We start from the raw sequence: 27,127 nt of genomic DNA, 5'->3' as shown, positions 1-27,127 counted from the left end.
CTCCCAAGGGTCCTGCTTTTGGCTTGATTTTGGTCTTTGAAGAATCCTCCCATTTGTATCAGCTCAGTAATGTGTGTATGTTTTCTGTACTTTAAGTGTTATCCCACATCTTAGCTGCTTCAGTTAGAAAGGTCAAGAAAAGTATGTGTGTGGCCAGAATGTGTACCTTTTTTTTCTCCACCACAGCCCTGTGGGGCAGGCGTGACTACTCCTGTTCACTCGGAAGAGGAGTGAACCGGGCCTCTCAGAGGACACGTAGAGCTGCCTACTGTCGTCACAGGGCCAGCAGGCCACAGGCTGGGGAGGAGTGAGTCCCTTTCCTATCCCCTTTGCCCACCTTCCCTTCCCCCAAGATAACTTGACCAGTTTAGGGGGCGGACAAGCCTAATGCTTACAACGGATATGAGTTCCTACCAGAACGCTTTAAATAGTTGGACAGCTTTGTAAAATTTGTTTATGAATCTATTGTTTATCTTCCTTGAGAGAGGAAATGGCTCCTGCGTATTTCGTGGCCCATTTCTCTGGCGGTCACCAGCATTCCCCTGCTTCTCTCCCGCTCAGCGCAGGCCTCCTGAACCCACACCGGCCCCCATGCGCCTCCTCTAGATGTTGCCAGCTTTTTAAAAAAGTAATTAATTAGTTAATTAATTTTTAGAGAGATGAAGGGAGGGAGAAAGAGAGGGAGAGAAACATCAGTGTGTGGTCGCCTCTTGTGTACCCCCTACAGGGGACCTGGCCCCGCAACCCAGGCATGTGCCCCGACTGGGAATTGAACTGGGGACCCTTTGGTTCACAGGCCGGTACTCAGTCCACAGAGCCACACCAACCAGGGCACCTCGCCAGTTTCTTGTCCTCACGAAACTCCTTCTTCCTCTTCTCTATGCCCCTCCCCTACCCAGTCCTTCCTGTACCTTGAGGAGGCCTTGGGACTCTGGGTCAGGGACCAAGAGCTGAATTTGAATTCACTAGCTTAGTGTCTCTAAGCTTCAGTGTCTTCATCTGTAACATGGGGACAACAGATGAAACTATTCAAGAACTGAATGAGACCCATGTACATAAAGCTCGTACCATGAGCTTGGAGCAGTGAAGGCACTCAGTCCGTGGTGGTCAGTATTACTGTGGCTGAGAACGGACCCCGCAAGGCATGTGCTCTTGTTCAGGGATGCTGTTACGTTGACAGAGCTGGTTTAGGAAATGTGATGAAAATGGAGGCAGAAGTCTAGTGTCTCACTGTTAGGTTCTTCAGATGGGATCCTCTTAAAAATAATGTGAGGGGACCCAGAGCACGTTGGCCATAGTTCACACGGGCTCCAGAAGCGGGGCGCCCCGGCATCTCGGCCTCCCTTCGAGGCCTCTGCCGTGGAGTCCTGACCTGCTCTCTGGGGAATCTCCCTGTGGAGCCTGCAGGCGCAGGGAGGGCACCGCTCTGCTGCAGACGGGTCTGGTGGGGGTGGGAGGGGTGGTCTTCACTGTCCGTTTTACTTTCACTTTTACAACTGATGTGACACTTTGTTTCACACACTCCCTTCTAGTAAGTGGCTTGATGTCACTCTCAGATTTGCATCACTTCCTGGTTTGATATCTATCAGGCAACAGTTTTTTTCAGCACCTGCTATTTGTAGCACTCTGGCTTCGTACAGTGGGTAAGTGCTATAAAAAACTCAGAGTTGCTACGACCCTAAAACTGCTCTAGAAAATAAACTCTATTAATTTAAAAAGACTTTACAACCCCAAAATGCACAAAGGTTAAACCAACTTCATAAGATTGCGTGTCGGGTATTCAGAGTAGGTTTCCAAGGGGGGCCGCACCGTACCCCCGAATGGTCAGGGAGGGCGGGGAGAGGTAGATTCGAGCCAGCCCTGTGGGGCAGACAGGGTGAGGCGCCCGAAAAGGAACCTGGCACCTTCTGGGTGTAGAAATGGTGTGAACTGAGGTGTGGAGACCGGTGGGCCTTCGAATGACCCAGTGAGACTCACTGGGAGGCTTCCAGTGACTTACGGGGTCCCCCGGGACAGCCACCTCCATTAGCCTATCAACAGCCCTGAGAAGGCCTGCAGTTAATACTTGACTGTGTTTCAGACCGCTCATGGCCCGTGAACGTGGTGGTCTTGAATGGATTTGCACTTGACTTCTGACAAATGCTTCAGTTCATTCCAGGCCACCCACCGGCTTCTGTAAAACAGGGATTGGCAACTTTCTTCTCACTCTCTCTTTTTATTCCTCGCCCAAGTCTATGTTTATTAATTTCAGACAGAGAGGAAGGGAGGGGAAAGAGAGAGAGACATCCATATAAGAGAGAAATACCATTCTGGTTGCCTCCCATATGCACCCCAGATGGAGACTCAACCCACATACCTAGGTTGAGTCTCCATACTCAACCAAACCTGTAACCTTTTGTACAAGACAATACTCTAACCAACCAAGCCACCCAGCCAAGGCCTGGCAGTTTAGTCTGTGAATACCAAAAAATTATTCAGAGTTTACTACTTGCCTTCTTTTTCTAAGAGCTGCTCAGATATCTAGAAGGGTGGGGACTCCTAGAGCCTGAGTGTTGATGCTGCTGGAATTAGGGAGAGGCTTATTCCTTCTCCGCAAGCCCCAGAGACCATGTCCTGGATCTCCCGGACCCAGTTGTGGGGCCGGGCGCACCCCCGCCTGCAAACCTCAGAGTCTATTAACAACTTCTCTCCCAGTAATGATTCATGCTTCCTGTCCCTCCTCCATTTTAGTTGCTCAGAGCTGTGAGCCAAATTGATTACTTGCACCGTCCAACTGGCCTTGCCCATGAGGAACTCAACTCTGGTGATGCCCAGGCTGAGGTCTCTTTGTTGACTGAGCCCTGCAAAGGGAAATAAGAGGCTGCCCGAGACGAAGACGTGGAGACAGGAGGCCCCCAAGCAGAGGCCCCAGATGCACGCTTGGCCACATAAAAGCCGGTGGAGTACGCTATAAACCGAGTCTTCATGTGCTGTGTGGAGATTGACCATCAGCTCCTTCTCACTGTTGGTCACTTTCCCTTCTAAAAAATATTTTTGAGTTATTATTCTAATTATATACATTATTCTTTTTTTTTAATGAAAATACCATAGCTGGCGCTGAAGGATGCTCTGATAGGCTCTTCCACTCACTCCCCATCTTTTTCTAAAAGATGGCAGAACTGAGACCAGAATCCAGATCTCACGTCTCTCAGCACTCTTTCCCCACGTGGGGCTGGGGTCCTCAGGGATCGGGTGGCAGAGGTGGAAAACCCTGCTGCCTCAGTCTCCTGTGTCAGGATTGTCGGCTGTCCCTGAGACAGGTAGGGTCTGGAAGGTTCACCCAGCTGAGCCTTCCCGGGTCAGAGGCAGAGGGCCCTCCTTGCAGCCCACGGGGTCCAAGCTCCTCGTTCTGCAGAAGCTGAGTGTGCGGTGTAGGGAGGGGAAGTCATTTGTGCATCAAGGTCACAGGGCTGGTCTCCTTTTCTGTTTGGTCTGGGTTATCTCTATATTGGGTTTGCATTTCCTGAATACACAGCAGCGGGGTGGGGGTGGGGTGGAGGGCAGGGGAAGTGGGCTTACAAGAACCCCATCTGAGAATGTGTAAATTTCCTGCGAGTGTCCCATGAAGAGGGAGATAATCTGTGTGCACACAGTGAAGAGGACGGGGGAGACTTGGTTCAGGTCCAGAGACCAAGAAAGGAGGGAACGAGGAGGATAAAACGAGCTATTCAGAGAAGTCTGTCACATTTTTATTGAAGAATCATATAAATAGGAGTTTGTTTCTTTGCACTTCCACGATGCCTTCTTGCTTGTATTTTTTGGAGGACACTTAAGCCTCATGGAGGCCCTGGTCGGTCTCATTTCAGTGGCGGTGGTTTTGTGGCTTCTGGGGGCTCTTTGGCCTGGGACCAGAGGCACCCGGCTGTCTTCTCCAGGTTTGCGTCTTGAGCAGCTGGTATGAACCTTTGGAAATAAAGCCCTTTCACCCTTGGAGCTTCTGTCACTTAGCTCAGATGGGAATACAGCCTCCTGCTGGGTCTGCCTCATGGAAAAATAATGGGTGTGAGGGTGTCCCCAAAATGGTAAGGGTTATGTTGGCCTCATTTTTCTCCTGTAACGTCTGTGAGGCTGACATGAGCTTTGAGGGCGTTAGGAGCTTCCACCGAGAAGGCTCTTGTTGGCCTGTCAGATCAGGCTGCAGATGCAGGCCACCGAGACAGGGTGTCCCACGTCCCTTAACAGGGGCTGTTTTTTAAGCAGACAGAAAGGCAGATATGATGTGGACAGAGTTACCGCCAGTTTCCTGGAATCTGAGAGCTGGGGGCCTCCTCGAAACAGGAAAGGAAGTAGACTGTCTCCTTATCTGGTGTCATGGAGGGAATGTAATGACTCGACGGATGACTGCCCCCCCTTGCAACTTTTTTTCTTTGACGATAACTGCAGATATTCATAAGCTTTAGATGGCCACTGAATAGTGACTTCTCTTTTCCTTGCCTGGGGTCTTGGCCTGCTTGAAGCTAGGTGCAGAGAGCAGAACACCTTCTTCATTACTGGTACCACATTGGACGACTGGGCCTGGCCCGGGCACACTCAGAGTTCCCTGTAGGCATCTCCCGACTTGCACTGACCCCTGGAGAACCGCGGGCCTCTCCTGCAGAGGCTGACCTGCCCTGGAAACTCCCTCCAACAGTGAGCAAGTCACATGAGCATCTGCATCTGCACTCCTGTGTCGATTCCTCTGCCCAGTGGACAATACACTAAGTGCCCTGTGGTCTTTACGTTTCTGTATCTCCACAGTGTGTACCAGTGCATGTGCCCTGATGCAGTGGTGCTTTCAGAGGGTGTCAGGGCTAGTGTGGTTGTTGGTCCCTACCCCAGAGGGCCAGACTACTGAGGTTTTTCCAGCGGACAGGTTTTTCTCTCTTCCTTCCTGAGTCCGCTTCTGCCAGTTCCTGCCCCCAAGCACCATTCTGCTCATTGAAACAAATGAAGGGCTGGAGGTTGCCCAGGAAACAAATAACCAAACTGATTCGATCACAGCTGAGTCATTGAGCCTGATCTGCACTGTCCCGAGTCAAACAAAACAACAGAAGCCCCACCCAGGGCAGTGAGCTCTGTGAGTCCTCACTGGGTGCCACATGGTTCCGTGCGTTCTCCTGTTTAATCTTTTCAAAACACCTGGATCAGTAGGTAGTGTTATTCCTCTTTTACAGGTGCCAAAACTGAGGCTCAAAATGAAAAGAAAAAGATAAGATCAGCCTGCTGGGTCCTCACTTTGCCAGTGGAAGAATGGGATTTGAACTATGGTCTTCTGGCTCCAGAACCAGTGATCTCGGTACTAAAATGCCTGTCACATAGCCCCTGTGTTTCTCTTCAGTGAAAAATTCCTGATGAGTAAAGGAAACCATTTACCAGATAGCCGGAGCTTAGTCCTTGAAGCCCAGAAAATTTTCTTGGTGTAAAATACACCAGGTTTTTTTTCTTCATACTTCCAAGTTCATGGCTATATGCTGGAGAGTTGAAGGCTGCTAGGAGCTAATGGCCAGATTCCCAGGGCTTGTCTATACTGTGGTATAAACTAGCTCTCTCCCACCCCTCAGAAGTCAAGGATAGAGCTGGGAGGGTCCAACAAGGGGAAATAGCTTCATGCTAATCAGATCTGCAAGAGATACCTGGGCCCCTGCAGAATATCAGAGGAAGTCTCATCTTGGCATCAGAGGGCTGGGGGCCTAGCCCTTGACACTGATTCTGTGACCTTGGGCAGATCATCCCCTGCATGTGAATTTCCTCATCTTTCAAATAGAGGAAATAATTCTGACCTTACCCATTTGTAGTGGGGACAAAATAAAATAGTGTATGTCTGTGCTTTGTACATTGCTTTCCAAAATGTTCCTATTGGCTGTGAGGACAGGTGCAGCCTCCCTTGGTGGCCTTATCAGAGACTGCACATTGGGCCCGAGGACCCCTGGCTGTGGCGGGGGCTGGCCTGCCAAGCGCAGGTCACGCTGCATCTCAGGGTTGACCTCCTCGTCCCACATGGGCTCAAACAGAAGGAACTGTTAGCTTTTTACTCTTCTATTCAAAAAAGGAAAGAGAAAGGTAGAAAAGAGGAGGAAACTGATTTTCTTTAACCTGTATTGTTTTTCTCTCTCCCCNAGATCATCCCCTGCATGTGAATTTCCTCATCTTTCAAATAGAGGAAATAATTCTGACCTTACCCATTTGTAGTGGGGACAAAATAAAATAGTGTATGTCTGTGCTTTGTACATTGCTTTCCAAAATGTTCCTATTGGCTGTGAGGACAGGTGCAGCCTCCCTTGGTGGCCTTATCAGAGACTGCACATTGGGCCCGAGGACCCCTGGCTGTGGCGGGGGCTGGCCTGCCAAGCGCAGGTCACGCTGCATCTCAGGGTTGACCTCCTCGTCCCACATGGGCTCAAACAGAAGGAACCGTTAGCTTTTTACTCTTCTATTCAAAAAAGGAAAGAGAAAGGTAGAAAAGAGGAGGAAATTGATTTTCTTTAACCTGTATTGTTTTTCTCTCTCCCCTCCTTGCTGGGAGTGGGATCGTCACTTAACTTTTTTCTTTTAATTAAAAAATGATGTACTGGGTGACGAAACATAGTATTTAGACAGGTTGAACTGACAGCTGATGGTTTGTTGTCAATACAGCATCACCACAAATCATGTTCCACAGTGTGTGGGGAGGAGATTTGCATGTGAACACGTGTGCGCCCACACACACCTGGGTCATTTAAAGTGACCGGGAGGGTCCAGGGACCCTTATCAAAAGCAGTTCCCGTGAAAGCTCAGCGGCGGGAGATGGTCAGCCCTTCAGAGCAGACATGGCGGCAGTCAGCTTCCACTGGGAAGTGAGAGGACCTTCTCCTTCCACTCTTGTGTCCTCAGCACCCAGTGGGTGCCCCATTTTTGCCCGCCCCCCAAGACAGGGTTGATGCTGCCCTTCTCAGAAGAGGCCCCAGTCTGATGGTGGAGGCAGATCAGCCAGTTAACAGTGTGCTATGTGGTGTAATAGAGACACACAGGCTGAGTCTTGGGCCCATTCTCACTTGCTCTCTGGTCTTTTTCCTCATGTCTCTGCCTCCATGTACTTACTTTTTACTCCCTGTTGTCAGGGGCTCACAACCTTTCTGAGCGTCCCCAGAGCTCCCTCCCACTGGTGCAGACCGGACACAGTCAGGCAGCGTCATCTTGACTCCCTGCTCCTGCACCACGGTGCCCATTCCATCACTAAGTTCTGTCACGGTCACCTTGAAACGTCCCTCCATTACCGCCCTCATCCAAGCTGCCCGGCCTGCACCGCAGCAGAAAGCTAAGGCTCCCGTATCCTTGCTCACCCTCCTCCAGGCATTGTCTGCACCAGGCTTCACAGATTGCGCTCCCCAGACCACACCCAGCTGCTGCCGGGCTCTGTATGGCTTGTGGGCTAAAAGCGGGTTGGCGTGTGTACAGTTGACAATATGGGAACACTGAGTTTGGACACCAGTGAGGAAAAAAAAATCGCTCCAAAAAATATTTCCGTCCTTCTCATTAGTAGATCTATATTACAAAAAATTATACTCAGTTACTATTATATTACGAGTTATCTCAAAACTATTGTAGAAGATCGTTTTTTCTTTTAATTGTGTGTCTACAGCACGGCCTCTACTTTGCCTCTTGACTGTGAAGTCTAGAATATATACCCTCCTGGGCTACCCTGTGGCCTCCTCAAAATGAAAATCTGATCAGTCACACATGCTTGTACAAACACACGGATGCACACACACTCTGCTCAAAACACTTTCGTGGTTCCTCATTGTTGGTAGGATAAACAAAACTCCTCAGGAGTTTCTTTATGTTCCTACCCTCAGGAACCTTGGGTGTTCTGGCCCCACCCCTTCAGCAAGCTCCTGACCCATAGTCCCGCCTCCAGCCTTCTTCTAGTTCCTGGTATCCACCATATATATGCCCTCCTACCAGAGGGCCTTGACTCTGGAATGCAGCTTTCCACACTGATTCCCTGCTTCGTCTTTCTCATCCTTCAGATTACATCACCTTGACTTTCTCAGCTGATTCCCCCCTGACCTTTTGGCTGCAGCCATGGCCTGGATGATAGCCACTCACTGTAGTCATGGAGTTGCATCCGCCCATGTCCGGCACTCCCTGCAGCCCAGCCTGCAGACCGACATCATGTCACGTACCCACCCCTGTTACATCCACTGTGCCTGGTACAGAGTGGACACACAAGTATTTTGTCCCAGTGGATGGCTGAGAGTCAGGGAAAGTGTTGTGAAAGATCTAAGTTTGAACAGGACTTGCAGACTGAGAAGATGGAGAATGGAAAAGAGGTTTCAGGCACAGAGATCAGCATTCTGGAAACTGTAGCTCCACAGGGCAGGAGCTCAGTGTGCATGTGGGTGAATGGTTGGGAAGGCAGGTGAGGCCATCTCCTGAGGGACCTCGTAAGCCGGGCCGAGCTGTTTGGATGCTTTTTCTGTTAGCAGAGGGAGCGCTGGTGGCTTTAAGCAGAGGGGTGAGGGAGCTGGAGGCGTCGAGGCCGCCTGTGAAGTGCCTGTCCCACACATGAGGCGGCGGGGATGAGAGAAGATGGCCAGGGAAGTGCTGAGGAGGAGAGGCCAACGGGAACTGAGAACCTATCAGAAGAGGCGGGCTCTTGGGGCCCCAGGTTTCTGATTCAGGCTCCCCCTGTAGTTAAGATGAGTGAAGAGAGAACAGAGCCGCAGTGGAGGGGTGAAAGTTTGTTTGGGGGCAGGGGTAAATGCCCATAGCCTCCATTTTCTCTGTGAGGCAGCATCCCGGTCATTTGCTGAGACAAAGGCCTTTTGGGTTCAGGTCATGCGTGGACTTTGGCCTCTTCCCTCTTTTGCAAGCAGAGGAAGCCACGTGGTGCCTGAACTCTTGGAGGATTTGCATCAGCCAAGAGCAGCTGGGGACTCAGGCTGAGGATTTATATCCCAAATAGCTCCACTGGGGGGGCTAGCAGGGCAATTAAGGACATGTTACAGCCCTGTCTTTCCTCATCCTTCCCCTAAAATTTGATGTCTAAATGTCAGCTTTGTCAGAAATCCCACTATGAGGGCCTTTGGCAGGGGAAAGTTCCTCTCACTTCACAAAATGTTCGCTGAGGGCCCACCCCATCCCAGGTCTGCCCTGAACACCACAGAAGCCCAGCTTTCTGCCTCCCGGGAGCCTGTGCCTGATCCACAGACACAGCTAGGATGTGGAGCGCAGGAAGGCATAATTCAGCTCCACCGTGCGCTGTCTAGTGCGCAGGCCCACCTCGGAGATGCTGTGGGTTTGGTTCCAGATGCTGTGGTAAAGTGAGCATCACAGTAAAGCGAGTCACGCGAACGTTTTGGTTTCCTGGTACATAGAAAAGCTATGTTTACACTATACTGTAGTCTGTTGAGTGTGCAATAGCATCATGTCCATAAAATTTACATACTATAATTTTTTTAATGTTTTATTGCTAAAAAATGCTAACCATCGTTTGAGCCTTCAGCAAACTTTAATCTTTTTGCTGGTGGCTTGGATTAGAGTTCACAGTCACACACCAGTGAGGCTGTCTTAACCAGCCTCTGCCTAAGGATGGCAGCGGACCTCCCCACAGCCCCCAGACTCCCACCCACCAGAACCAGCTTGTGCCCCTTGTACTTGCTCTTGTAACTCCCTAAGTCCAATAACTGTCATGTAAGCTGATGACTTATGGATGCAAAAAAGAAAGATAAATGCTGTTTCTGTGTAAAGTAAACTGAATGCTCTGGAAAGAACTTGCAGCACTAAAAGAGAGTTGGTGCCGAGTTTTGGGTGAGCGGGGTAGTCATTGAGGACTGGTCCTGGGGCGGAGAGAACCTGAGCCAGTGGAAGGAGTCTGTCCCCACATTCCCCTCACGGCATCCTGACTTCCGACTCCTTGTTACAGAAACTGGAAAATTATAAACTGTGCATTATGGTGTGCTTTATGCATTGAAGACAGATGCACAGCTCTGTTCCACAGATCTGTGAGCCAAGAAAAGGCCTGGACCATTTCTTTTCTTTTTAGAGAGGGGAAGGGTTGAAAAAAGAGGAGAGAAACGTCCATGTGTGGTTGCCGTTTGAGCACCCTCTGCTGGGGACCCGGCCCACAACCCATGCCTGTGCCCTGACTGGGGATTGAACCAGTGACCCTTTGTTTTGCAGGCCAGCATTCAATCCACTGAGCTACACCAATCAGGGCTGTATATATTTTTTTCAAGAAGCAGTATATTCCCATGGTTTAGTAATTTAGAAAATATGAAAAGGTATAAAATGAAGTTTCCTTCCTACCCTCCTTCCCATTCAGGCCAGAGATACCCCTTCTCCATAGACAGCTATTACTAATTTCTTGTTCTTTCCAGATTTTCTTTCTTTTTTTTTAAAGATTTTATTTATTTATCTTTAGAGGGGGAGGGAAGGAGAGAGGGAGAGAAATACCAATGTGTGGTTGCCTTTTGTGTGTCCCCTGCTGGGAACTGGCCCACAACCCAGGCATGTGCCCCGACTGGGAATCGAACCGCCATCCTTTGGTTCGCAGGCCCACGCTCAATCCCCTGAGCTACACCAACCAGGGCCTTTCCAGATTTTCTTTATGCATAACAAGCAACTATAACTATATAGTCCATCCTCATTATTCACGGATTTCATATTTGCAAATTCTCCTGCTCTCTGCAATTCATCTAACCTCAAAATCAATACCTATGGCGCTTTCGTGGCCATTGGTGGGCATGCGCAGAACAGTGAGAAATCCGGGTCGCATGACACCCAGCCAGCCCATCAAGGCTGCCGCCCTGCTGCCTTGTTTCAGCTTCCATGCCATAAGCAAGTGTCCTCCTCACGGTCTATAGTATCAGGGTTTGTTTGTTTGTTTGCTTTCATATTTTTGTGCTTTTTGTTGATGATTTTGCTGTTTCTGGTGGCCCCAAGGCAGAGTGCCGACGTGTTGTCTAGAATTTCAGGGCAGGATGGCTGTGATGAGCCTCGAAGAGAAAATAGGTGTTAGATAAGCCTCGGTCAGACAGGAGTTACAGTGCGTCGGCCACGAGCTCAATGTTAATGAATCAACAATGTATAGCTAATAAGGTGTCTTTAAACAGAAACGCACATGAACAAGATTATGTATTGATTGGTTGATGAAAATGTTATGACCAGCCCTGGCTGGTGTGGCTCAGTGGATTGAGCACCAGCTTGTGAACCAAAGGGTCACTGGTTTGATTCCCAGTCAGGGCACATTCCTGGGTTTCAGGCCAGGTCCCCACTGAGGGGGCACATGAGAGACAACCACATATTGATGTTTCTTTCCCTCTCTTCCTTCCTTCTCCTCTGTGTAAATATAAATAAATAAAATCTTAAAAAAAAAAGAAAATGCTACAACCAGAGGCATACGGGAACCTAACCCTGTATTTCCCTAGAAGCGGAGGTACAGCGCTTGCTAATTCAGTGTTCATGGCAGCTCGGTAGAACATAAGTACCATGAATAATGAGAATCAACTATTTACATATATATATATATATATTCTATTTTTTAATTTTTAATTTTGTAAAAATATTTTTTTTATTTATTTTTAGAGAGAGGGGAAGGGAAGGAGAAAGAGTGGGAAACATCAATGTGTGGTTGCCTCTCATGTGCCCCCTACTGGGACCTGGCCTGCAACCCAGGCATGTGCCCTGACTGGGAATCAAACCAGTGACCCTTTGCTTCACAGGCCCGTGCTCAATCCACCGAGCTACACCAGCCAGGGCTATATATTCTATTTTAACCTTGGCAATCTTTCTATACCAGCTCATAGTTTGTGTTCTTTATAACAGCTGTGTACTACTCCATCATGTGGATGTTCCATGACTCTCTTTCACCAGTCTCTTATTGATTGATATTTGGGATGTTTTCAACCTTTGGCTCTTCAAACAGTACTGTAGTGCACACATTTGTCTATAAACCAGTTATATGTGTCATATGTTATGAATCTCTGCTGTAACCAACCTATTAGAAAGGGAATTTTGAACTCCTGGATGTATATCCTAAAGACATTTTCACAGGGGTCCCTAAGGGGACACTTGTTCATCACAAGTTGGCAAGGTCGTAAGGCATATGCTGCACGTTCCCACCTGCCGTGAAGGGCGTGGCGCCGTGCCTGCCCTGAGGTTAGTGCCCGTGGAAGAGTGGTCATTATCACCCTTCCTTCCCATTTGCTGAGCAGCATCTTAGTCCAGCTCCTCGGCAGAGTGCTGGTGCCTTTCCCGCTGCCCCCGATCCCAATGGCAGGCCACCCCCCTGGGTTCCATCTGCACACAGGGCTGAAGGACACCTGCTCAGCACCGGGACATCCTGAGGCTGGTGTCCTGGCCTTGGCGCTGGACCATGTCAGCTCCCTGTGAAGGGCCTTGGCTCCTTCAGTTCCCGTTCTTCAGCCATGTACCCAGTATTGATGTCTGACAAACTGGTTTGATGCATCTCATAAACATCGAGTGAATCTGCTTCGGCTTAAACACTGGCCGCGGCGCAGTGGAAAAGGGTGGCAGAGGCATTAAAACAGATGTATTGAGACGCAATTCTTCTCCTGTAGAACTTTAAGCCTAGTGCCGGTTGAACATACAACACCCAGGCTGACCGGCCTGGAGGAGTACTGCTTCCAGCAAATAGAGGAGTACACGTGTGGGCCGTGAAGCCTTCCCCGAGGGTTTGGTCCACTCAGTGTCTCCACAGTCTTTCTACAGGGGCCCCTGGCGGGTGCATCGCCTCAACCCTCTGGTTTTATAGCAGCAAAAGGAAACTGTTTTGGCAAAAAATTGGGACAGCAAGATCATAGAGGCTGATGGCCAACAGGATATGTACCCGGACCCAGTCCAGCCAGGTTTGGGGGCCTCCCAGGGGCGTTGTAAAGGATAGCAGAGGAAGGAGCAAACCCAGAAAAGGACAAGATACCCTCTTGCTTTCCCATGTCCTCTTGTGCTGTTTGGTGGGTGGAAGCCACCCCTTGACCCTCCCACCATACACACCCAAAACTCCTGCCTGTACGGATGTCGTGAGGGGGATCGGAGGCAATGTTCACTTCCACCTTCATTCTAAACTGCTTGGCTTCTCTGTCACATCTGTAAATTAAAGCATATGGTCTTCCTTAGCCTTGACACGCTGTGATCGGGAGCGAGGCCCTCCTGGCGAAACAGCAGCTCCACTGGCTTGTCTCTTGCAGGATGTCTTCCCCATTGGCTCCCTTGGTCTGTCCACTCCTTGTTCCCCTCCTTCTGCAGCTTCCTGGGGGCCCTGGGAGCCTGCTCAAGGTGCTCCTTGGGTGGACGAGGTCCCTCAGGGCCCTTGAATGAGGAGGAGCTCCTCCGTCTGATTGGAAAGGCTGCCCTCAGAGAGGTCATGCCCTCAGAGAAGTGCTCCTAGGAGGGCCTCCAGCCCCAGACAGGGGGCGTCCCTCTGGTCTGTTTTTTGACTCCCAGGATTCCCCCAAAAGTCTCAGAGCTATGAGCCAGAGGCCTTGGGGGTGCTCGTCTAAGCGTCCTCATCTTCCAACTGAAGAGGTCTGTGGCATTGCCAGAGGGTGAGGCCTGTGTTGCTGCTGCTCTTTACAGGGTCTGACGTCATAACCTGGGGTACCTCCCGTCTGAAGCACAGGCAGGAGAACAACGTGAGAACAAAGATACCTAAAAATACCCCAAGCAGGAGAACACCGGTGCGCAGTTACTTCACACACAGGGCGGCGTCACAGGCTGTGGCCCAGTGAACTGTGAGCTATTTTTCAGAAAGAAGGGGGATTGGTTTCTCTGAGTCTGGGGCCTTGGGTGTCCAGGGGTTTTTGATTTTTACATAGTCTCATGTCTCTGAAGGCCACAGACCAAGCCAAGCCTGCTGCTCCATTTGGGAACTGAATCCCTACCGTCTGGGGTGTCCCTGTGACAGTGCTGGCCACTCCTGTCCTCATGCGCTTGTAGTGGAAGCCAGTGGGCTGTAGGCCCTCTCAGCAAGTCAGCAACCAAGTGTGGGCTTGAGTGATAGAAACATAGCTTGTCGGTGTTCGACTTGTGCTTTCTTGTTTATAATTCGCTCTGATGGCAGGGGTGGAGCCACGGGGTCCAGATCTACCCACCAACCAGCACCCCTACCCCTGTGTCTTCACCCCCAATACCCACACTCCCCAGAGCTTCGTCAGAGCAACTAGAGGGAAATCTCCCATTCCTTCAGCCCAGCCCTGCCCTGCCCTGCCCTGCCCAGCCCTGCCCAGGTCAGCTTCAGGGATAGGCATCCTTTCTGTGGCCAGAGTCCCGAGGGCTGATTCATAAGGCCTGGGTCTCAATCCTTGGGGACAGGAGTGGAGAATCCTCCCTGCGGGCCCAGGCCTAGACCCCTCTAGCTGGCACCCTGCCAAGACCCTCCCAGCATCCCGAACAACAAGGGTCTGCCCCTGTGCCTCCTGGTCCCTGGCTGGAGGGACCTCAACCCCCTTCAAGGCCCTCCTCTACCTCTTCTTTGTGAAATGTCTTGGAATCTTTAGGAAGCCCCACCTCCACCCCCCAGACTGGGAGCTTAAAGACATAGGCTTGCTGGTCTGTGCCCTGGCAGAGCCTTGCACAGTAGGTCCTCAGTGTGTCTGTATGAAAGACGGGAGAGGGCACAGACGCTGGTCTCTGGACTGTGAGGACAGAGGCCATGACCCAGTCAAATCTGGCACAAATTAGCCTTCAGGATGGTTGCAGACTGATCCTGAAATTCTCCTAGCAGCTCCTTCTTAGGAGAAACACGTGATTATGAGGTAGCCAAGATGTGGGTCCCTCAGGAACTCACGTGTGAATTGTTCAGGTGTCTCCCTGCCTTGCCTTCTCTCTGCAGACCTCTCATCAACCTCCAGCTCTCTGGTGCCCCGCTCACCACACCGTGGTTACATAGTCCGTTCCCATATCCCCAGTCTCCCCACCAGCCACTTGTAGAAGAGGGTAGCTTGAAAAACTACCCAGGAATACATCAACAAGGCCTACTCAGACCATGGCTGCCTCCTCTAGGAAGCCACCCGAGATCCTACAGTTGCGTCTTCTCTTCCCACATCTTCAGCTTCCACACCCTCCATGCCAGCTAGGGAGGGAGAGAAGGAGCAGCGTGCGGCAGTTACCCAGGAAGACGATGTTAATTCCTGGGTAGAGAATTACTGCTAGCCAGAGGAGAACACAGTGACAATGTGGACCAGGAACTTTCTGCACTCTTCAGTCCACAGGAAGAAAAGTCCAAACCCTCCATGTGGATGGTCTCACTGACTGAGTCAGTCTCCCTCCTGATCTGCAGGGCTTGGAGGGAACAGTTGATGCCACAGGGTGAGGCTGAAGGTTGTAGAGGCAAATGTCCCTTGCTTCCCAAAGGAAGCCTTGAAAGTCCCCCCACAGCTGAGAATAGGCATGAAAGCCGTAACAGGCGGCTTGGGGCCATGAGGAACAGGAGTCAGCCCGTCTCTGCCCGGACGAAGGCCTCGGGCCCGTTGCAACCATTGGCAGAACTCCAGCATGGTAATCGGGCTACTGGATTGTAAAATACCCACTGGCTTTATTCAGAAGACCAATCACAAAGCATTTAGAACAGCATCATTGCTCTACAGGAGACCGTGAACCATGAACCATGAGTCCATGTCTTGGAGAAGTGCCTTGGCTTCCCCCTTCTTTGGGGTGTTGGGGAGAAAACTGGAGTAGAAAGACTCCCAAGGAAATCCAAGTTCAGGTCCTTTGACAGCCCTGGGAGGAAGGCTGGACTAAAACCTAAGCTGAGTCATTTGGGGAATTGTGTATACAGTCTCAGAACGACGGCCCAGTGTCGGAAAAAGGGGAATCATTCTGTTTTTCTTCCTTAAACAAGTGGTGGCGGTCTGGCTGGAGCAGGGTGTTACCCCTCACGAATTGTAAGCAAACAAGTCCTGCTGAGACCTCGACCAAAGTCAACACCCTCTCTCTCTCTGGTTCAAAGGATGGTTCTCTTGGACGGTCTCCTCCTATAGCAACAGCCTGTGCTCTGTCTCCCGGCGCCCCTGGGTGTTCGGAGAGAGGGCGGAGGGACAGCAAGCTGGCTGTGGCCAGATCCACCCCATGCCTGTTCTTGTACAGCCCGTGAGCTAAGAAGTGTTTTTACATTTTTTTAATGGATGAAGAAAAATCAAGAGAAGAAACAATAATATTTCTTGACGTGAAAATGACATAAAATTCAAATTTCTGTGTCCGTAAGTTAAGCTGTGCTGGAACAGCCAGGCCCATTCCTTTACACTTCGTGGCTGCTTCCTGCTACCTGCGCAGAGTCAGGACAGAGACCGGGTGGCCTGCGAAGCTGGAACTGCTTAGCAGCCAGCCCTGTGCAGAAGCCTCTCTCTGTGCTGGAGGTCTGTGCGCTTTAGCGCACTGCCCACAGCAGAAAGTGGTAAATTCCGGGCCTTGGTCGTGTCAAACCCTGGGGGTGAAGTGCCTGCTCTGGGTCTCTTTTGCCCGACTCGGCGTTTCCATTCAGCGAGGGTTTATTGAACATCTGCTGTGACCTAGTCACTGGGAACACAAGACGGGCGGGATGCTGCCCCGGCCTTGGAATGACTGGACAGCCAGAGGGCAGGTAGGCACGGAAGCAGGTCGTATGACTGTCAGGCTTCAGGGGGAGCGTAGAGGGCCCCCCAGCTGGTAGAGGCATTTATTTTTTGAAACCACTCCAGAATCCTGGAGTCTGGCTCTAAGGGAGGAGTTGACCAAAGAACTATGAAAGTAGTAGATCTGTTATGTACTCATGAATGATAAAGCTCCTGGTGCCAGTTACCCAATGGGAAACATACATAATGAGCACAACACTTACCTTATTAGAAAAGTAATAAAGACGTGAATCCTGAGTGGGTACAATAGTGGTTCTCTGAGATGGACTAATTCGCCAGGAAGTCTCCAGGTTTTAAGTGCTATGTTTGAAGTAGCCGTTTGACAAGGTGCTGAACTGTGTCGAAGCAGCAGGACTGGGGGTTTGCACAAGTGTTCTTGTGCAAACATGACGTGTCTCTGGAACAGACGAGAGTCTGAGTGATCGTCCCAGAGGGTGCTGGGAGTCTGGGGGTGGTTGGGGGGGGAGACTTCTCGCATATACCCTTATTTTGAAATTTTGCTCTAAGTTTTCACTTTATTTTTAAGCATTTATTTGGGCTAACTTTCACTCTTTTGTATACTACTTTATGCTTTTTGAATTTTGAGTGTATATAGTGCCTATTCAAAAAATGGATAAATTTAATGTAAAATAAATAGCACATAGTTTTGCCATTACATCCTTACGTCTTTCTAGGGGAGTTCTTTTCCCTTTTTCATTTAACGTGGTTCTTGATTGCCCACCACTGTGAGCCAGGCACTGTTGTAGGTTAGGCAGTTCCATCTCTGGCCTCAGTTTCTTCATCTGTAATGTGGGGAGACTAGGGGACCTCTAAGGCTATCTTCAGCTTGGGAGGGCGTCAGACTCGATAGGAGGGCTCACTAAAGCCCAGACTGCTGGGCCCCGCCCCGCTGGTTTCCCATTCAGTGCGTCTGCTTGGGGCCCAAGAATTAGCGTGGGTGACAGGTCCCCAAGTGATGCTGCATCTGCTGGCCCAGGAACCACACTGTGGGAACCCGCCTCTGACTTTCTGACGCTCTTTGCATGTGAATAAAGTACCTTTCCAGTTCTAAACATATCGATGAATGAAGAATGGCTCCTGTAGTGCAGAACACGAAGTAATCCCTCTTGCCCAGCAATTTGGGAGCCCTTAGCAAAGCAGACATGTCAACAGAGGTAAAGTTACCCAGCTTCCATTTGACCCACAGGCACAGAAGGGACCCAAAATCCAGTGTGGTCAGTCTGGTGAATTTCAACAAGTTACTCTGCCTGGAGGAGGTGACTTTGTGACGGGGCTTTCAAGAAAGGTTAAGTGACAAGGTTTAAGCCTGGCAGGGCACTCCGAAATCACTGACCCTAATGCCCACCAGATAACCCTGCTGGACGTCATCATAAGGCTCCCATGATTTATTCCTACTTTATGAATTCAGTCTGGACGTTGGTGAGTTCCTGACAAGGACTGGGGCCTCAGCATGGACCCCTGCACCTGACTCCATGCCTTCATGCACGCTGCCCCCTCTTCTGGCGTACCCTTCCTGGTCTTCTCACCTCCGCAAGCCCCGTGTGTCCATCAGGACCAAGATGAACTCTTAACACTCTCCAGGGGAACTTAACACCTGCTCAACTACACTTTTACTTCTACCTGTATCAGTTCATTGGGACACTTGATCACCATCTTATTTTCTCATTCATTGACTCATTTATTTGATCAATATGACCCCTCCTATTGGAGGGGCTACAATGTGCTGGGAGCGGGAACAGGATCACAGGACAGAAACGTCCATTAATCACACACTTGCCCCGGTGGGGGCACAATTACAAACCAGAAGAGTAGTCAAAGGGAAGGAAGGTGGTTTTATGAAAACACATAAAAAAGGCCCCTGGTGCGGACTTGGGGCTGGGGGGTCAGGGTAGACTTTCTGAAAAAGTATAGTTTAAGCTGAGATCTGAAGGATGCCTAGGACTTGGAGAGATGAAGCGGGGAGAAGGGAAAGCTCTCAAATTTGGGGGGACCAGCTTGTACAAACTTCCTATAGTGGGAGCTTCGAGGAACTGAGAGAAGACCAGAATGGCTCGGGGTGAGGGATGGGAAGTCAGTAAAGAACAGAAGAGGAATTCGTCGCAAGGCTGGGGACGAACTCCGTGGAGCCCTGTCAGCCTTGTTCATGATCTTGATTTTTGACCTGGGAGAGCTAGGATGGCATGAGTGGTGTTAAACAGTGGCGTGATAGGATCAGAGTCTTGTTTTGAACAGTTCTTTCTGCTGCGGCTCTCTGGAGACTGGACGAGACTGAACGCAGGGAAACTGGCAGGAAGGCCAGAAGACAGATTCGGTGTCTTGGAACGGAGGAAAATAATTGGAGTTAAGAGGATCTGGGCCCTGACTGGTGTGGCTCAGTGGGGTGGACATCGTCTTGCAAATGGAAAGGTCGCCAGTGTGATTCCCCGTCAGGGCACATTCCTGGGTTGCAGGCCAGGTCCCCAGTTGGGGGAGTGTGAGAGGCAACCAATTGATGTTTCTCTCGCACGTCGATGTGTAGGGATGTCAAGGGAGAGAACATGTGTGAGGAAAGGAGGGATGTCCCCACAGACAGGGTCGTCAGCCCCTGAAGGGCAGGACACTTGGAGGATGGACAATCGCTTCCCACTGGCTGCACAGGGGATGTTTATTTCATTTCTCTGACTTCCTGCTCACCATTACCCAGTTTCAGCTCTTAATTATATCTGACCTGTATGCAGCAAGAGCCTACTAAAACGCACCGCTACTCAAATTTTGATGCGCGCACGAGAGACTTGGGTGGTCAAGATAAAATGCAGCTTCTGATGCACAAATCTGGGCTGAAGCTCCCAAGTAAGATGGACCACGTCGTGAGCACAAGGGGAGTTGGTCTCCTCGCTCCTGAAGCTCGGCGCCCTCATACCCTGAATCCTCGGGCCTCTGCTCAGAAGCCTGCAGTGGCCACTCACAGCTCCTGTGTAACTTCCCGCTACTTCCCTTCATCCACCCTTCATTTCACCAAAGCAAATCCCTCACTCAAAATTTGCCCATCTCCTCTTTGCTGTTCAGGAAGGTCAGAGACTGGCTCTGGCTAGCCTTCAGCTGGAGGGGGACTACTGTCGTGCTCCCCGAAGTTTGCTGCCTAAAAGCCCCCACAAAAGGGCTGGTGTCTCTCTCCACACCACGCCCCTCTCCCTTCTTGGAGAGTGTATGAAAACTTTATTCTCTACCAAAAAAAGCCCCCCCAAAATGGTTTTTTAAAACTGTATACCCCTCATACATTTATAAGTTTACATCTACACTTTTAATCATATGTTTGTAGAATATGCAATTCCCAGTATATTATAAACATTGGTATCTTTACGTAAAACTATTACATCATTGTTTTAAGTCTATCCAGGAGACTCCAAACACCATAGCAATCTGATACCTACCATCACCCATTTTAAAAATGCACGAACACGTTCTTCATTAATGTTCAGTGTTGCTTTTTCTCCTTGAAATTTTATTTGTCTCACTCTCCCCATGGAATTTTATCCAAATGTAATATGTGCAATAGGGTTTTACGCTTAAAACTCTTTCATTTGTTTCCCTATCATATTTCTCTGTAACAATTTTATATGAAGTTAAAACTTTTTTAATTTCCTGAAATCATAAAGCTCTAAGTATTAAAATTTTGTTCTGGTTTGAGTTATCATTACAATTATTAATAGTGTGCAATTGATCAAAACAACACAACTGTATTACTAGTTTGGATAAATAGTTAATAAGCATAAAAACTAAAATTCTATTGAAAATGCATCTTAGTGAGATGGTGATGCTGGATGATCTTTTTAAATAATTTTTTCATTCCACAAATATTTTGAATTTAATTGTGTTGAAAGCTAACAGAAGTACGTGGAACAGGTAATGCCGTAGATTCCGGGGGCAAGAACGTTTTTGGGAAGCGATGGGGTCACACTTGAAGGATGTGCAGCACTTGGCCAAGTGAGGAGAGAGCGAAAGAGTGTTTCAGGCAGAGGCAGCAGCGTGACGGAAGAAGGGCCTCAGCTGGACAAGGCAATAAGAAGGGTAGACCACAGAGACATAAAGTACATTTTTTAATTTTATTTATTTTGGGGAGAGGGAGAAAGAAAGGGAGAGAAATATCAGTGTGTGGTTGCCTCTCACCTGGCCCCCACTGGGGACCTGGCCTACAACCCAGGCATGTGCCCTGACTGGGAATTGAACTGGTGACCCTTTGGTTCACAGCCTGCACTCAATCCACTGAGCTACACCAGTTATTAACGGGCTAAAGTACATTTTTATTGGCGTGCAGTGCACATACCTGTGTGTGGCCAGGTTGGAGTGTCCAGGCTGGGTAGTCAGCCACCCCTGCAGCCATCAGCCAGGTCCAGAAACAGAATATTGCTGCTTCTGGGCTATTTCTTCCATGTGTTCATGTATCCAAGGAAGAATGTTATTTATTGCATGAGAGACATAAGACAAGGATCAGCATCGACTGCACTTCCGTTTTTCATTTACATGCACTGAAAACCCCCACTCATGTGAACTCATACCTAGAAATAAATGTTTTATTAAAGCGGGGTCACTGAATTCTTCATCTGCTTCTGAGTTACGAGCCAAAAATCACATAGTGATCACCAGCAGTTTCATTTTAATTACTTCTGTTTGACCTTGCTAATTAAAAAAAAAGAAAGAAAGAACCGGAGCTCTGGTCAGGAGGTTCATTTGTCTAGAGTGTCATGCCATGCACCGAAAGGCCGCAGGTTTGATTCCTGATCCGGGTGTGTACGGGAGGCAGCTGATCCGTATTTTTCTCTCACATCAGTATTTCTCTCTCTCCTTTCCCCCCTCCCTTTCTCTCTCTCTAAAAGCTATGAAAACAAAGTCCTTGGGTAAGGTCAAAGAAAAAAGATAGGGAACCACCCCCCCATGCAAAAAAAGATTTACTATACATTTATTAGAGTTGCTTGCTTTCTCAGTTTTCTAAGTGTCCTCCTGTGTGATGGCCGAGAGCTTAATCCCTGGGGCAGTAAACGCAGGTAAGATTTAGACCACAGTGGGTAAGAGGCTTGCCTTTCTTTTGTGGAGGAGGAGGGCTATTGTGAAAACGGCAGGTATAGAAGCACAGCTCACACCCCTGTCGCCCATCAGTTCTAGAAAAGAGTTTCTGTGGAAGTTGAGAATCTGGAAATTGCGTGGGTAATGCTTGGACAGTCTGTGTGTGCTCCCAGGGCGTCGCATACCCCAGTTTGAAGTCCACAAAAGAATCTGTTTGAGCCCCGGCTGGTGTGGCTCAGTGGATTGGGTGCTAGCCTGAGAACTAAGGGATTGCCAGTTCGATTCCCAGTCAGGGCACATTCCTGGATTGTGGGCCAGGTCCTCAGCAGGCAACCACACATTGATGTTTCTCTCCTTCTCTCCCTTCCTTTCATCCCTTGTGTCTAAAAATAATATTTATTTATCTTTAAAAAATCTATTTGGGCTCAAACCAGACTAAATCAGTCTCTCCGAATCTGCTAGTTCATCTTTCTAAGGGAGGGAATCTGATTGGCCCAGCCTGTTTTTTGTCTATGTGTGTGTGCGTGTGTGTGTCTGCCAGGCCACATCATAGTCCTCTGGCCAGGTGGTCAGCCCTGTGCACAGATGTTTCACTGAGCAGGTACCACAAGGAAGCAGGTAACTATGCTGACCTAACAGGCAGACTAACAAGAGCAGTATTCCTTGTCAAAACTGTCTCCAATTCTGTTCTGCTGGAAGCATGCTCTGCACACTATGAGATCCTGGATTGTGACTTTTATCTTTTTATTACATGCATCTTTCCTCCTTGTATTGTCTTATTCATGGACCCACTACCTTTTCTAATGGTTAGCTCCTCAAGAGCTGGCCCATGCCTTAATCATTTCCTAGCATTGTGCCTTACACAGAGTAGGTGTCTAATAAGTGTTTATGGAGCAGATAAATTAATTAATGAAAGTCTTAAACTTTTTCGTATCTCCCACAGGTCCTAGAGTAGTGCTGGGCCTTCAATAGCAGGACCCCAGAAGAGTGCGTGGAATTAATCAGTGAGCAAAACAGTGAATTAACAAATCAGTGCACTCGTGCGCCATCGGGTAATGAATGGCGCGAAAGCGAGGGTCAGGGTGTACAGAATCAGTGCAGAGGGTGTCGTGTGAATGACACTGTCTGTAATCGAGTCTCCTGTTTCTATTTATTTCTGTACCTGGTTGTGGCAGGTGTAATTGCTTATTGGTAAATCCTTTCCTGTTCTCTGCATCTGTCCTGCAGGTGTGAGCAGCATCTTTTCACCACGGTGGTGTTTGGTCCACACCTCAGCCCGGGTAGGGCTGGAAAATCGCCCGCTCTGCGCATGAGTGGTACAGGCCAACAGGGACGCTTGGCTCCAGCCATGTTCACAGACATGTCAGCCGTGGAATAGTGTGGACGCCTTCTCTCACCTTCTCAGGGTTTCAGTCCTTTTGGGTTTGTTTCACTGACCTTTTTTTATGATTTTGTGGCTGGACATTCACGACCGAGGCCAGCGCCATGGGGGATCAGCAGCTATACAAGACCAACCACGTGGCCCATGGTGGTGAGAACCTTTTCTACCAACAACCACCACTTGGCGTCCATGGTGGGCTGAACCACAACTATGGGAATACAGTCACAGGGGCTGGAATGGAAGCCCCTCAGGCCTCACCCATTTCCCCTCACTTCCCTCAAGATACTCGGGACGGTCTAGGCTTGCCTGTTGGCTCCAAAAACCTTGGCCAAGTGGATACCTCGAGGCAGGGAGGGTGGGGTGGTCACACGGGGCCTGGAAACCATGTCCAGCTACGTGGCAACCTGACCAACTCAAACATGATGTGGGGGGCACCAGCCCAGCCTGAACCTGCCGATGGCTACCAGTATACCTACTCCCAGGCCAGCGAGATCCGGACCCAGAAGCTTACCAGCGGTGTCCTGCACAAGCTAGACTCTTTCACCCAGGTGTTTGCCAACCAAAACCTGCGGATTCAGGTCAACAATATGGCCCAGGTGCTGCACACCCAGTCGGCAGTGATGGATGGGGCCCCTGACAGTGCCCTCCGCCAGCTGCTGTCCCAGAAACCCATGGAGCCCCCAGCACCATCCGTCCCTCCCCGCTACCAGCAGGTGCCCCAGCAGGCTCACCCTGGTTTCACTGGTGGGCTGTCCAAACCAGCTCTTCAGGTCGGGCAGCACCCTAGCCAAGGGCACCTGTATTATGACTACCAGCAGCCACTGGCTCAGATGCCAGTACAGGGAGGACAGCCACTGCAGGGCCCACAGATGCTGTCCCAGCACATGCAACAGATGCAGCAGCACCAGTATTACCCACCGCAGCAGCAGCAGCAAGGTGGGCAGCAGCGCATGCCCACTCAAGAAATGCAGCCGCAGCTGCAGATTCGCCCGCCGCAGCTTCAGCAGCAGCAGCAGCAGCAGCAGCAGCTGCAGCAGCGGCAGAGTTCCATGCAGATACCTCAGTATTATCAGTCCCCACCCATGATGCAACACTTGCAAGAGCAGCAGCAGCAACAGATGCACCTACAGCCCCCTTCTTATCACAGGGACCCCCACCAGTACACCCCGGAGCAGGCACACGCTGTACAGCTGATTCAGCTGGGCTCCATGCCCCAGTACTACTACCAGGAGCCTCAGCAGCCCTACAGCCACCCCCTCTACCAGCAGAGCCACCTGTCCCAGCACCAGCAGCGTGAGGACAGTCAGCCCAAGACGTATTCAAGCGAAAGACCGGTCCAGGCCATGCAGAGCTCCCACGGGGACCTGGGGCCTTCCGATACAGGAATGGGAGACCCAGCAAGCTTGGACCTGAACCGGGTCAGCAGTGCCCTTCCCCATCGGCCGCTCATGTCCCCCAGTGGGATCCACCTTAACAACGTGGGACCTCAGCACCAGCAGCTGTCTCCCAGTGCCATGTGGCCCCAGGTATTGTCTCAGTGGACGTTCCTTCTGGCATCTCAGCCACGGGGTCAGGAAGGGCTGAGTCAGTGCAGTGCCCAGTCCTCTCTCCAACCCCTTCAACCCCTTTGTTCTTTATTCATTCCCAAATCTTAACCTACATGTGCCAGACACTGTCGATGTCAGGCACTGGGAATACAGAATCAATTTTGACTCAGTCCTCTGCCTATAGAGCTTCTAATCTCACTAAGAAAATGGCCATAATGCTGCATCAGGTCCTGAATGATGATGCACGTACTGATAAAACCTTGAGTCAAGTTTCCCGGGGACCACACAGGTCTGTATACTCAGGCTGTGCCCTGTGAAAGTGTTCCTCATTTGAGAGGGAGACCACATTGTGACAGCATTTACTGAGGTATATCACTAAGAGCCGTAGTTCCATAGAATGTTTATAATAGATATTCTGGGAGGCGGGTTGGTTCTCTGCATAAATAAATTTGGGATTTCTTAAAACTTGTTGCAATGTTACAGGGCATCTCGGTGCCTTTAAAATGTGAATGTGCTCTGTGACTCTCCCAAAGGGGTACAGATGTATGCTTGTAGTTGCAGAGATGAAAACTTAAGCTGCCCACAGGGTCTAGGAAGGTAAATTGAGTAAGTATACTGTCCTGAGATGAGACAATAGGGAGTGGTGGTGACTGTGGTGGCCTGGAGAGCAGGTGCACCATCCAATGGCATTCTTAAGATTTTTAAAAACAGTTTAGCCAAACAAAACATGTCCGTTGGCCAGACTTAATCTGCAGGCCACAGTTATTAAACCTCACTTGTTTGTTAAGTGTATTTGACCAAAGAAGAGCCTACTGTGTGCTGGATACTGATCACGCATTGGCATATTCCAAGTGCTACACTCATATGACAGACCAGTCAGGGGAGGAGAGGACCTTGAATAGAACCAGGTTAGATGGAAAGAGGCCTCTGATGGAGGTTGAAGGCCAGAGATACCCTTCTCTTGATTCTGTTTATTAGGGGGTCAGGCCCAGTAGTAACTGAGAGTCTTTGTGATAAAAAATGACATGGTCAAGGATAGAAAAGAATTTCAGCAGGAGGTCTCCTGGCATGATGCTGTTTCATACAGCTCTCCACTGTGTGTCTCTCACGGGAATGGGACCTGTCTACACAGAGTGGGTGGACTGGAAGAATGGGAAAGAGCCAGTGGGGGATTGAGTCTTGCCGGACTTGTGGCTGGTGGCAGCTCATAGAGTGAGCCATGGTCCTGGGTGAGGGAGCCATCGAGGGAGAGTGGTCTCAGGTATATAAGAGCGTGAGCGGCTCTGAGCACAGCTAGTGTCAGGCTGCAAGCTGGCAGAGGCTGGGAAGTGCAGCCCCAGCATTCCCCGGCTCAAGGATTCCTCCCCTCAAAAACACACTTTTCTCTCTTTCTTCTTTCTTTCCGTGTCCTGCGTGGTTCAAAATTAGATGCATCTACCTGATGGCAGAGCCCAGCCAGGGTCCCCTGAGTCAAGGTAGGATGGATGAGAGGAGGCTTGTTGGCATTATGGGAGACTGGGAGGTTTTCTTGCGTTGTCTGTCATGATCCACTTCCAAATTCAAAGTCAGTTCCTCAAAGAAGTTTATAGGAATAACAATAATAGTAGCTTTTGTTTGAGCACTTACAGAGTGCTAGGCACCTTGTATTATGTGTAATAAAGTAACCCAGTGGAGGTGGGTATGACCACCACGTGCCTAGATATAGTGAGTACTCAATCACTGTTAACTATTATTAATTCACAAATGCAAAAACTGAGGCTCACAGAGGTTAACGTTACACTGCAAGTGAGCAGCAAAGCCTCTGTTCTGCCCACTGTCCATACATTCAGTGAGTATTTACTAATACCTACTGGGTGCCAGGCATTTAACTAAGGTTTGAGAATGCCACAGTGAATAGTTTAGACTTGTTTCCTCCCCTTGTGGGAAGGGTAAATAATTAAAAACTTGGCCAGAACCTGATGAAGTTCCAAAATGTGCAGTCTGGAAGCTGAACCAGAGGACATAGACACACGTCTCTAAGGGAAGGTTCTGGAAGAAGTTTGCCCAAGCTGACTTTAGAAAGTTAATACGCTATAGGTGGGAAAAACCTAGCACCTGAAGGCCTAGAATGAAGAAAGATGTTTTGTTCAACTATTGCACATGACTTTGAATAAGCCCTTTCCCTCCCTTGAGCCTCAGTTTTCCATCTGTCCATTGGGCTTAGTTCTCTGGAGGGTATTGGGGGGATCCAGTTGGGGCCATGGACAGTGGAGCACCAGATGAATAAACTGGGTTCGTTGTAGGGCGTGAGGTCTTGAGATAAATCACTGTCCCCCTGCTTCAACTTACGTGCCTTCTCCATTTGGCCCTACCCTGGAGCAGCGGCCAACCGAAAGGAGTGTTTGGAGAACAGATTGATGCCAAGAACAAGCTGACATGCTCCATCTGCCTAAAGGAGTTCAAGAGCCTGCCCGCCCTGAATGGCCACATGCGGTCCCATGGGGGAATGAGGGCCTCCCCCAGCCTCAAACAGGTTAGTCGGAGCCAGCCCTCCC

General features: G+C 49.7%; 1 protein-coding gene across 9 annotated transcripts in view; it reads left to right on the top strand.

Moving 5' to 3' along the window:
- Positions 1–27,127, top strand: part of TRERF1 (transcriptional regulating factor 1) — a 204,731-nt gene that overhangs the window by 144,141 nt on the left and 33,463 nt on the right. For all 9 annotated transcript variants that reach the window (XM_037052763.1, XM_037052753.1, XM_037052780.1 and 6 more), the window contains 3 exons: positions 22,893–24,572; positions 26,022–26,068; positions 26,955–27,105. In XM_037052763.1, coding sequence (XP_036908658.1) covers positions 23,151–24,572; positions 26,022–26,068; positions 26,955–27,105 — 1,620 coding nt within the window. In that variant the 5' untranslated portion in view covers positions 22,893–23,150. The remainder of the gene's footprint in view (positions 1–22,892; positions 24,573–26,021; positions 26,069–26,954; positions 27,106–27,127) is intronic.

Source organism: Sturnira hondurensis, unplaced genomic scaffold, assembly GCF_014824575.4.
Source record: "Sturnira hondurensis isolate 20B ecotype Veracruz unplaced genomic scaffold, ASM1482457v3 Scaffold0000880, whole genome shotgun sequence".
Taxonomy (NCBI): domain Eukaryota; kingdom Metazoa; phylum Chordata; class Mammalia; order Chiroptera; family Phyllostomidae; genus Sturnira; species Sturnira hondurensis.
Note: the sequence above shows the minus strand (reverse complement) of the source record. Positions and strands in the feature narration are given on the sequence as shown.